Source organism: Drosophila innubila, chromosome X (genome assembly GCF_004354385.1).
Source record: "Drosophila innubila isolate TH190305 chromosome X, UK_Dinn_1.0, whole genome shotgun sequence".
Lineage (NCBI taxonomy): Eukaryota > Metazoa > Arthropoda > Insecta > Diptera > Drosophilidae > Drosophila > Drosophila innubila.
Window position 1 is genome coordinate 26,123,401 of NC_047626.1, and position 13,304 is coordinate 26,136,704.

Genomic DNA, 13,304 nt, shown 5'->3' on the forward strand with positions numbered 1-13,304 from the left:
AACTAAACTATTGCCTTGTGGTTTTATATCTTATTTACGCTGAATAACCGAAGAAACATCACAAAAGTTATGCATATTTTCAGTGTTTCTTTGCCATGTAAAAACGGAATTGAAGTTCACATAATCTATTAATGATTTGAAATCAAATTAAATTCAACTAGTTCACAGTTTTATTAAACATATAACATCGATTTACACCACTCCATTAACCTAAAACAATCCAACATTAATTGCGAAAGATTTAAAAATTTCTCTAAATTTTGCTTACAAAAAAAAACAAAAATAATATAATGTGAATATCATTTTTTTAAGTTGACCTCAATCAATGTAAAGCGAACGTAAACAAGTTATTGAATTAGTTCTAACTTTAGTTATTGCGACCTTACAGCGTTTAAAATGTCGGTAACTTGCCGTCTAATTTATGCCCACTTTATTCCAATTATTTATTTCTTTCACGCATTTTCTTATAATTTTTCTCCTTTTTTGTGAATTTTTAACGCTTTGCCTTCTGTCTTTTTAACATATTTTCAACTTATCCGATCTATGAGCACTCAGCATCGCTTTAGTACAACCTTCTCGGTTTTTTTCAAAGCCGCTTCAAGGCCGCTTCACTTTTTAGTTTCCCTGTTTTTATTTACATTTTTGTTTTTTCTGTTGTGCTGCTGCCCTTTAATTTGGCCATTCATTTCACTCTTCCCTTGCAGAGGGTACTATAATATTTTCGCGTTATTTGTATTGCATTATAGGACAAGTGAAAGATCCCATGAAGTATATACATTGGTATCTCAGTTTTAAAGCTATGATGGTAAAACTTAATATACAACTGTAATTTTGCTGCAGAAATCGGATCACTATAACATATAGTTTCCTTAAAAACATGATTGTTGTTTTATAAAATCCTTAAATCGGTCCACTGCATTATAAAGCTGCCATAGAAACGATCGGTGAATAAACTATCCTCAGAATGGTGAACAATGTTGTTATTATTGAGATATCTTAACAAATCTCACAAAATATGCAACTGGTGATTTCTTATATATCCGAAATTTATATATCGAAAATTAAATACAGTGTATCAAATCTTCGGCGAGCTCATGATTACATTTCCTTTTTTGTTTTGCATTTCGGTTGTGTGGGTTGTGTGTGCAACAAGTGGCAAGTGAAAAGTGGCCACGGATGGATGCTAAACTTGCTCGTGAGATGCTGTGCAGTTGGCTTCAAATAATTTTCCAGTCTCGCGCCTCTAAGCAGCGACCTCGAGTGTTTCTCTCTTTCTCCCTCTCTCTCCCTCTCTCTTTCTGTCTTTTTTCTGTCTTTTCTTTCTCCCTTTACTCTTTGTTTCTCCTGTTTCCACTTTCGCCTGTCTGCATTTTAATTGCACCGCCTTCGTTGGCAAACTTTTGCATATTTCGCTTGTTCACTTGCTTTTTTTTCAACATGTTCTTGTTGTTGGCTTAAATCTTGAGTTTTTGGCTTGCACCTGGCGTACAACGTTTATCTGCCACTTTATCTCCTTTTTGCTGTTGTTGTGCGCATTTTCCGGTTGCTTGAGTTGCTCGAGTAACATAATTTCCTAATTTTCCCCGAATTGCAAAGTGATTTTAATCGCCGCTTCCTGGCATTTGTAAAGCCTCTTCACTGTACTGTTTGTACCACAATAATAACAACAACAACAACAACTGCAACTAACGTATTAATGAAGAGTTATAAAGACAAGCGTATGGGCGTATGGGCGTATAGGCGTAGGGGTGTGGTTGCATGTTCCGGCACTTGACAGCCTGAGCACACACAGACATTTCAATGTAGTAGTCATGCAATCAGTTTGTGTTTAGCCCACACAACAAAAACATCCACACGCACACACACGTACACACACCTGCACACAGCTGTGTATATCCGCTTTTTGCTCTCATGCCAACAACAGGTGGCGCCACCTGGTGCGCACAAATCTTAAGCATAAGTGGAACTCTGTTGCGAGGAACAATCAGACATTTGTGAAGCATCCTGTGGATTAATTTTAAGTTTGATTGGCAGATTAACCCCGCAACCCCTTCAGCCTAATTCCTTCATGCGAAAGCACATTAATGCAATAAACTCTTTTAAGATTCTATTAGAATGTGAATACACTTTTTAAATACATTATTTTTAATAAAATTGCGTTTAAGAAAAGTTTTTTTCTCTCTCATATTTACACAAATTTTCCGGCCCTGAAATATTTTATTTAATAAAGTTTTCTTAAAAGAATCTTTGCATACATGTTCAAACTTGATCGATTGGAAATTAAATAAGTATAATTAAACATTTGTTCATCCAAAATAATTTGTTTTTGTTTTTTATAATCATTGTCTTTTCTAAAGATTAAAAACTTAAAAATGTATGGCGACTATAACATTTTGACTTTTAAAAAGAGAAAAAACCTTCATTAAACATTTTTTCAAATACTTAAAAGTTACACGTAAGGGCAATTTATTTCCTTATTTAAGCACATGTGTGCTTTGTTTCCACTCCTGTGCTAATAGTTTCGCTCCACAAGAACGGAGTTTTATTTTGAATTTTTATTGTCATATAATGTTTACTTAAACGGCTTTATTGCCATCCTCTGTCAAGAAGTATTTTACAGTCATTGAAATACCCTACGATTAAAGGACAAAACATGCAATACGGAGGAAGGGAAAAAACAAAGTCGTAGATTTTCCACAGTTTGTGCAAAGAGTGTGGCAATTGTAAAAGAAGTTAAAGAAGAAGGACTACAGCTTTCATGCAAATGTTATGCTGCGGTACTCCCATCAATTTCCAACTTCAACACCACCCTTTGGATGGTGGGGGGTTGCCTTCTCACAATCGCGTAATGGCAATTATCGCCGGTGCACGGCATTCCCCGGCTAGCGCTTTATTATTACGGCTTTAACTTGAGGCGGACTCTTTATTGGGTCAGCTTGAAATTAATTACGGCAACAACGACAACAGCAACAACAACAACAGAAACAATGGCAGTGCAGCAACTGTGTATGGCATTGGTGGCACATTGCGCATACGCCACGTTGCACAGCGCATAAATCGCACCCGAGAATTGTCAGTTTTGTGGCATTCATGACAAATTTATCATCGCCCCTTTTATGCATTAATGTCGGTGCAGAAGTCGATACAATTTAAGCAGCTTCCCCTCTCTCCCTCTCCCGCTCTCTCTCTCTCTCTCTTCCCCTTTCATTCCTCGTTCACTCAATTTCTTCGGCGCACTTAAAAAACTTTGCTACAATTTTTCTTTTAGCACACGTTTCTTTAATATGCTCCTTGCGTGCAAACCATAAAGACGGACCTAAGGGAGACCTACAAAGGAACCTTGGAGCGGGGGTAGGAGCACCTAGGGAGACCCCAGGGGTAGCTCAGATCTAGGGTTGGGGCAATGCCCTTTGCCATTTCACATTTGCCATTTGCCATTTGCCATGCCGTGTTGCCCGCTTAAGCACTTTTAACACGTTAACGTTAAAAACCTTCACAGTCCCATCATTAACTCGGTGACCTCTGCCCTCGATTGCCTCTAAAGCAGCAACAACAGCAACAACAACAACTACAGTTCTAAGTTGGTAATACTTTGTTAGTTGATCGATCAACCAACGATTTGCGGTTTAAGGCTATGTTAACCATTTACATGTCAAACCAACATTATCATGCTTCCACAATATTCATTATGTTTTCTGCATTATCGCATTATTTCTTCCAAGTTTAAGCTCAAAGTGAGTGGCAAAATTAAAGTTCAAGTTCATGATTTATTCAAAAAATTAAATTATTTACCATTATTTAATGTGCTCAACATAATCATAAGTAATATGTATTACAAATTTTAAATGTTAATCCAATCGAATACATAAATCTCGAACGAAATGTCGACGTTTCTTAAATGTCAGAGATTTAATTTTTCTGACCATTTTTCCGAGCCCCAAGAATTAATTTCCATCAATTTATTTCATAATTAATTAAAACTATTAAGTCTGTGTGTAAATAAATTTCGACTGAAATCGACTATTGCCTTCATGACGAAATTTGTCCCGTATCATTTTAACAAGTCACGTGCATCATATATTGATAGCTTGATTAAACATAATTACATATTTATTATTTTGCCTGGATTCACTTGGTCAGTGTTGTACTTAACTGAAAGCGCACTTAAGGCTACTTAAGTTATTCCAGCTTTTATGTTAAACCGATTTAAAGATGTGTCCTCAACTATCCTTCCTGTATTTCACCCATTGTCCGAGAGCAAGAGTCTTTCCCACTCTCTCTTTCTCTCAGCTACACACACTTGACAGTTAACCAGCATGTTCGCTTATTTTTTTTAAATATCAACTGGCTTAAAACACACATATATTCAGTAATACCCTGCAACAATAAAATAAATAGGGGCCAAATTTTGAAGACCATGAATGGTCAGAAATCAAATCTCTGTTTATATTTTAATAATTTTTTTTTCTATTCAGATTAAAAGATATTGGCGGGATTTTCAAAAATTAATGAAAATCAGTTTTATTTATATGGTATCCACTTGACGATTCTGAATTTTTGACAATCATTATGAATAATTTGATGGAAGTCCGGAATTAAGTGGGAACTTGCAAGAGCTTACCTTGGTTAAGCTTACAGGGCATTCACTTGTCAAATAGAGGGCAGATCAGACAATAAATGGTCATTATACTAAATTTACTTAAAATTTAATTTACATGATATCCATAGATGTTAATAATCTTCAATCAACATACAGAAACTGCGATAGAGCTAATATGATACTGACTTTACTTTAGTTAAACTTTACAGCGCATCTGCCTGTCGAGCACTCACGATTATTGCACTTTTACTTATGCATTTTAAATAAATACTTTTAACCATCCTCCCGCCGTGAGCTCTTCTTTATTTTTCAACAATTCTACTTGTCAACTGCATAACGGTTGCCTACTTTTATCTGTGTGTGTGTGTGTGTGTGTTTGGAACTGCAACTGCACGCACACACGCAACTTATACACTGACAGAGAGTGAGAGCACTTAATATCTTAATGTAAAAAAACACAGACATTTTTATTGTAATTTTATGCACTTATTTACATAAGCGGAGTTAAAATGAATGCTTCATCATATGAAATTATTACATTATTACTTTTGCTGCGATTGTTCAAGCTCTCGCCACATGAACATTAACAACAACAACAACGCCAACGACAACAACAGCACGGTGCTACCTGCCGCGTGGCATTTGGCAATAACAATGTACAAAAATAGCGAGAAAAAAATGTGAAAGAAATTGGCGAACGACAGTGCCACTTAATAAATTATGGGCATTAATCGCATCGCAGGCAATGTGCGTGGTTCCAGCTGGAATCGTAGGCGTATATCGTAGTATATATTCCCTTGACTAATTTAATATTGCATTTGTAGTCAATTGAACTTAGGAATTTTCAGGAATTTCATTTAATTAAAAAATTTGACATAGAAACATTCCAAATCAATGCATTGCAATAATTTCATTTTCATTTCGTTGATTACTTACACATAAAAGTAATTGTTTTATATTAAATTTACATTTACAGTATGGGAAATATTCACATTAATTTTTGGAAATTAATAACAGTTTTCAGTAATTGAGAAATTCACTATAGTTTGGAAAATTTTAAAAGCTGAACTAAAACGATGAAATTAAATAAGCATTTTGTTTGGTTCAAATTAAAAAAGAAACATATCATTTCAGCTATTCGTCTCTGTGTATAATTTTAGATTTGAACACTTATAAGCCAATGATTAAATATAAACGAATCTTTAAAACTTAATTTATTTTCAAATTTAGTTCAATTACAATAAAAACAGTTTAAATATTGAGCGAATTTATAGTTATAATACAGAGAGAAAATACTTAAAAAAAATGTAAAAATGCAACAAAACCTTATACAATATAAAAATTATAAAGTCTTAAAAATTGAATTAAATTTATCGAAAAGTAATAGGAAAAATATGTTAAAGTTGATAAATATTGAAACAAATTAGAACATACATTTTAAAACAGTTGTCAAAATCAAATAAAATACTAAGCATATTTATTTAAGAATATAAAAATATATTTTTTGCATGTAGATTATGCACTTTTTAAAGTAAAGTGTATCACAGTACATAATTTATAGTATTGCCACACTGTTGCATGCAGCAACAATAACTCAATTTATATCAACACCCAGCAGCACTTTGTACGCAACTAGGCGCAGCCTACGCACACACACGCACACACACACAGAGGCACATACACAAATATTGACACACTCATAGCCACACACCGTTTTACACACACTTGTACAGCTGTGAACACAGCCAAGATTATATTTATCTTTGACTTGAATACATGTGCAAATACTCTGTATTTGTATGTGCTTTTGCATGTACTCGTATATGTATGTCTGTATGTATTTGACACTTTCACCCCTATGTAAATCAATTGGCGGTTCTTCAATTTGCTAAATACTCCACATTTGATCATTCCACAGCCTCGGCCCCGGTGATGGAACATCCGCCACAGAATGTAACCGCATTGGATGGCAAAGATGCGACTATATCATGTCGTGCCGTGGGCGCCCCCAATCCAAATATTACATGGATCTATAACGGTAAGTACAACAAAAGCAACAACAGAAAAACTATAATAACAAATAATAAAATGAAAGTGCAGTAATATTGAATATTAAATATTGTTGCATGTAATGTTGAAAGCTCTCTATCGACTTGTGGATTATCTAATGCTAATCTTGTTGTTATCTCTTCTATGTTCTTTATGTATATGCTAACCCAACAAATAAATCTTGCTAACCGTAACTCCTGCAACCAACGCGCTAAAAAACTGCTTGCTGGATGATCAAAAAAAAAAAAAAAAAAAAAAAAAAACACACAAAAATAAAAATGATTAGAAACCCAACTGGTTGAAATATCGAGTCGAGTTCAGATCCTCGAGTCGGGTGATTTACTCATCTCGAACATAAGGTCCTCCGATGCCGGTCTCTACATCTGTGTACGGGCCAACGAAGCGGGCTCGGTCAAGGGCGAGGCCTTTCTGGGTGTACTAGGTAAGTAATCAGCACCGTTTAATTCCCCTAACCAAGAAATGCTCACCAACTACGCAGCGAATACCATCTTAGACTAGTTTAGTTGCTTGAACTTGAATATTGATAGCAGAACGTTAACTGCTAACTATTAACATGGCCAACAGATGAATGCTTGATGTTTAATATACGTACAATTTATGATATAAGCATGCACAAATTTAATTTACAAATTGAAAATGATTGTAATGCAGATGAAAACACCAAAAATATAATAAAAATATGATAGGAGAAGCATAAGAGAAAAGTTGCTATTGTTCTTGTTTTCCTAACGAAGAAGAATAAAGACGTTGTTGGGAGAAGTTATGTTGCTATTGTAACTTTTTCCTTTTCACAAACACATCATAACGCATCCTTATAGAGAAGTAGTTCTTTTTTTTTTTTTTTGCTTAGCTATTGCTTTCTTAACTTTACATTACATACGAATTGAAAAACAAATAAGATAAGAATAAAAAAATTATCATGAGAGCTTCTTGCTAAGCTTCTCGCTTATTTATTTAGTTACCTCAATAACTAATTACAATCCAATATTATTATATTCAATAATGATAAAGTTATGTTATGCTTATCGTTATTTATACAAATATTTATTGACAGAAAGAAACTCCTTATTACCCTGGCAGTAACATTTTTAACGTTACTGTCTCACTCTTAAAGAAAATCGCATGACAAACCACTTTGTGAATATTTGTTTATTCATGACAATTTGCCACAATCGAAATCGATTAAGGGCCACTTAATTGACAATTATTTTTAATTGTATTATGATAATTAACTTGCTCTCTTTCATGCTTTTGTTTTGGGATACAAGTTGACTGATTTATCGATCCCATTGCCAGAATTTTCAAATGGTCATATATTTACCAATTAAATATTTCTAATGCAATTGGTGAAATTGACACTTCCTGATTTCTAGCTTGTTTTTTTTTTTATTAAAGAAAAATGCTAAAAGTTAAAAAAACATATCGAATTTTTTAATTTTATTTTTTAGTTTAATTTTATTGACTAGCACAATAACCTAGTATTCTTTTTATTTATTTATGGAAATACATTTTTACTTCTTCAAGAAATGCTTTCAGTTTGAATTTGTATTTAAGCAATGTGAAACATTTAACTGAATAATATTTTGAATTTAAACCCTTTTTTTCTGCAATTGCTTGAATTGTTAGTTTTTAACTTTTAATTTAAATATACAAATCTGATAAAATAAATAAGATAAAATGCGCCTAGCAAAACGTGCGAAATCAAATTGTTTGTGTGCCTATCACCCACTACATTACTTGAACCTAACGACTTAGTTGTCTACTAGTGAGGAACCACGGGGCTTGAACTGGGTGATGCCTCACCACCAGCCGTTCCAAAGGGTGGAAAGAGAAGCACACCCATAGCAATGTCATATGAAATATATATGACAACAAACAGGTAGCAATGACAATGATAATGATGTTGTTTATGCTGTGACAAAACCACAAATGCCACTGCAACGTTTCCACTGCCACAGCTCCAACGTTGCAACAAGCAATCAGCCAACACATCAACTAAAAGCACATTGTTGCAAAACCAACAACAAAAATTTTAAAATAACAATTACATCAGCTTGAGCATTATTGTATTAAATGCATTAAATTTTCATATATTTTTTATTATTTCTGTAATTTTTATATATATATATTTTTTTTTTTGTTGAGTCAAGGCTCAAGCACGCTTAAAAGCCGCATCAATGTTGGCTAATTGGCAAAAGCGCCGCAGTTAAGGTATATACATTTGTGTGTGTGTGTGTGTATGAGTGACCCTGCGTGCCTGTGTGTGTTTGTGTGTGTGTGTGTGTGTGGGCTATTCTGTTTTTCTATTTTGTGTTGCATAAAACGTGGCGCATGAGAAAAGGTAATCAAAAATATGTGCACTATATGCAAACGAGTCTCCATTCAGCAAACCAAAAAGCCAAAGGCTCAACATGCCCACAACATAGTCATAGTCATATTCAGAGTCATAGTCATAGTCATAGTCAGAGCTATGGTCATTCCCCCCATTCCACACAGACCTCGAACTGGACCTGTATCTGTATGTGGAAACTGCGGACTCTTTCAACAAAGTCAGTCTGGTGGAGCGCGTTGAACTTTTGATGCATGGCGCGGGCCAAGTGACTGAAAAGCCGCAGAAAATAAGTCTATAAAATAACACGTCTATAATGCTGCAGTCGAGTGTGCTCGATTTTAAAATACTCTGTTTACAACTATAAGATGTTATCTTTTTGTTTTTTATTTATGTCCTTCTATGCACTGGAAAATTTTTAGATACCTAAATAAAGGATATGGTTTTATGCAGGACTACCTAAATTTCAATCTTAACTAAATTTTTTTAAATAAAAACCTTTAAATTGTCACAATTAATTTAAATTAATGATTATTTTAAAATTACGCTTGGTATTGATTGTTTTTTGGCTCAAAAAATGGTACTCGAATATAGGAATCTACAGAAGTAGTTCTTAATTTACATGCTATAGATTGAAGAGACTTAAAAAATAAATAAAAGGGTATATTGTGTTTATTGGAATGAATGTAACAGGGAGAAGGAGGCATCTCCGACCTTATAAAGTATATATATTCCTGATCAGCATCAACACACAGACTCCAAAGGCGCTGGAGCAGGTCAAGTTTGTTTTACATTTTTGTTACGGCCCCTTCCACCTCCGCCAATCGCGAAAAACCGTCCGTCCGACTTTAAAAACACAAGGATCTCAGAGACTATAAGAGCTAGAGTAACCAAATTTGGCACACAGATTTCTAAATGCTCCACGCAGATCCAGTTTGTTACAAATTCAAGCCACGCCCCCGCAATCACTGTTATATATTATTATTATTATCCCACTGAATCGCATTAAGATTGGAAAAGTAGAACAGCAGTTATGGCGAATTAATGTTTTCAAAACAAAACGTACAAGTAATTTCTTTAAAGTACTCTTAAATGTATTAAAATAAGTTACAGGTATACTATGGTCGGGATCTCGACTATAGCCTTTCCCACTTGTTTTTTCTTTTAATTGCTTATGTTGTCAAGTCACATAAAATGAAAAAAAAAACATTCAATGGCATTGATAAATATAATAATGAAATATTTGTTTCAGTAGTACAGTCGAATTTTTCTTCAGTGAATTCGAACCATAAAATTACTTTACACAGAAATTGCATTGCACAGAACTGCTTGTCTTCACTATATCTTAACTAAAACGATGCATCTTTGGTTTAGTAACTTTGACTTTTAATAATTATCATTAAAAAAATAAAAATTAAATTAATAGGACTATTAAATTAATAGAATTGTAGCTGATTTTGAATATCTGTTGCATACATACATTGGCACAAATTTTCGATACTCTTTTTTGAACATTTTAAATGGGCATAGGCCACCAAAAAAATATATGGAGGCTATAATACATATTGAGTGAGTGTGTGTGTGTGTGTGTGTGTGTGTTTGTTTGTGTATGTGTATGGGCTTTAAAACTTAATTTCCTACACGTCAGCATGACATGCGGGAGTGACTCTCCTGTCTGTCTGTCTGTCTGTCTGTCTGTCTGTCTGTCTGTCTGTCTATCTGTTGCCTCGTAGGCTGTTTCACTGGCCATGTGTCGCTTTTAATCTGTATAGCTTCTTTAACGCTCATTCTCATTCTCTCTCTTTCTCTATCTCCTCTCTTTAGTGCGAACACAAATCATACAACCGCCAGTAGATACAACGGTATTACTTGGCCTGACCGCGACGTTGCAGTGCAAGGTGTCCAGTGACCCGAGTGTGCCATATAAAATCGACTGGTATCGGAAGGGTCAAACGGCGCCCATAAGCAACTCACAAAGGATTGGCGTCCAGGCAGATGGACAACTGGAGATACAGGCGGTGCGGGCCAGCGATGTTGGCGGCTATGAGTGTGTCGTTACCTCACCGGGTGGCAATGAGACGAGGTCGGCCCGTTTGAGCGTTATCGAGTTGCCATTCCCGCCCAGCAATGTGAAGGTGGAACGTCTCGCGGAGCCGCAACAGCGCAGCATCAATGTGTCCTGGACACCGGGATTCGATGGCAACAGTCCAATTTCCAAATTTATTATCCAGCGACGTGAGGTCTCCGAGTTGGGTAAGTGTTGCCACCCACCTACTTTCTTTTTTTTCTTACTGATTTCGGTTAGGCCTAACGTAGTTGGGTTTTAGATGGAATTGGATTATGCGGTATTGGATTTTTGATTTATCACAGATAGAGGGAGAGAAAGAAAGCCCCCCTAGCGTTTCTCTTTCTCTTTCTCTTGCGTATTATTTGAAAAACATGTTGAGCACATCAGACGACAACAATAACAACATCAACGACAACAAGATCATCAGACAAAATCAATTAACTATTTAGTTATGTTTGCAGAAGTTGCAAAAACAATCAGCTACACTTTATTTTTAATAATTCCACAATAGATTCACAGACAACAAATAATACAAATTATAAAGATGGAATATTTGTTTTTGGCTCGCCAAAGCTTAAATATCCTACGTCTTTACGTCTATAATATTTATTTCTACGAGACTTTCACTAATTTGTTATTATAATATTTGTTGCAATTTAAATAAAAATTTAATTAAAAATCGGCAGTATTAATCAAGGTATCACCAAAATCAATGTTTATTACACTAAATCTCATTTCTTCAAACATGTTACAGTTTTCCGATCTGTATAGTTCCGATATATAAAAAGTACATTGACAGACCGATTGTATGATGAATTGAAATTATAATTAAGATTATAATTCCATCTGCAAAAGTTAACAATAATTTTTTTGTTCTCTCTTTTTTCTTCTACTTACAACAACGTGTCTTCTTCTTTTTTTTCTATACTTTCTTATATTAATTACAATATCTTCGACGAATTACATATATATGTGCCGTGTGTAACATGTAATAAATATTTAATATATAAAAATCCATATTTTATAAATATTGTATAATACATGTATTTAATTTGAATTTTTTTTTTTTTTTTTGTACATTTTGATGATTAACTAATTTTGTATTTATTATTTTTGTTTACTTATTTCGCACATTAACTTTGCAACACTACACATTTTGTAAATGAACACGACTCTCACAACACAACTCTCACCTCACTGATCACTATTCAACACACACATCACTCACCACCATTCACTACACATCACTCTCATCTCATCACGACGCTCACTCACACTTTCGCACACGCTCACTCTCTCATACATGCACACCTGCTAACTCTCTCACTCGCTATTGCAAATCTATCAACTGCGTTTTTCAACACATTAACAATCACAGAGAAATTCGTAGGTCCAGTTCCCGATCCTCTACTTAATTGGATCACCGAATTGAGTAACGTTTCCGCCGATCAACGTTGGATATTGCTCGAGAATTTAAAAGCGGCGACCGTCTATCAGTTTCGTGTAAGTGCCGTTAATCGAGTCGGCGAGGGATCCCCTTCTGAGCCAAGTAACGTCGTCGAGCTGCCCCAAGAAGGTGAGTATTCCAACTTCCTTGGTCAACTCTTTTATTATTTTCAAAAGCAAACAGGACTCGTATAGCACCTGTATTTGATTTATTATCTTTAACATTTGTTGTATTCACAAAGTTGGTTTATTCTTAAGTTATTTAGTTATTGTATAGGTTCTTGTTAAAATTTTTCGTTTCATTTAAGTGCTTTTAACACTCCAATCTCTATAAATGAGTATAATTTTAAAAAGTCTAGTAATGTAAGCTGTTTAAGACTGATGCCTTTGGCCAACTATCTGAATTGTTGTCTGATTAAATGGTTGAGTGATTGACTCACTGATTGACAATGACATTGACATTGATTGAATGATTTACTGATAGCGATATAAACTAAACCGCATTACTAGACTTGATTTTCTTTATTTTCCCATGTAATTTCTATATGTTTTTCGAAAGTTTTCAATTTCCGTCTGCATATTGATTTTGATGTATGCGTTTTGTGTATTAGTTGAAAAGCGTGTGCCTTGTCGCCTCATGTCAGGGTTGTCAAGTGCACTCGTTAATGCTTTATATGATCTCGATTATGTACGCGTATATTTAGTGCATAGTACTAATGCTATATAACCATAATCCTAAATGTATTGTACTCTTAATTGCTATCGTTGTCGTCAAACTTCATGGTCGTCGT

The 13,304-nt window shown here is 34.6% G+C and overlaps 1 protein-coding gene across 1 annotated transcript in view; it reads left to right on the plus strand.

Moving 5' to 3' along the window:
- LOC117793674 (protein sidekick) overlaps nt 1-13,304 on the plus strand; it is a 104,842-nt gene that overhangs the window by 84,166 nt on the left and 7,372 nt on the right. The window contains exons 8-11 of the mRNA XM_034634062.1: nt 6,519-6,638; nt 6,936-7,091; nt 10,824-11,252; nt 12,458-12,643. Of these exons, the coding sequence (XP_034489953.1) occupies nt 6,519-6,638; nt 6,936-7,091; nt 10,824-11,252; nt 12,458-12,643 (891 nt within the window). The remainder of the gene's footprint in view (nt 1-6,518; nt 6,639-6,935; nt 7,092-10,823; nt 11,253-12,457; nt 12,644-13,304) is intronic.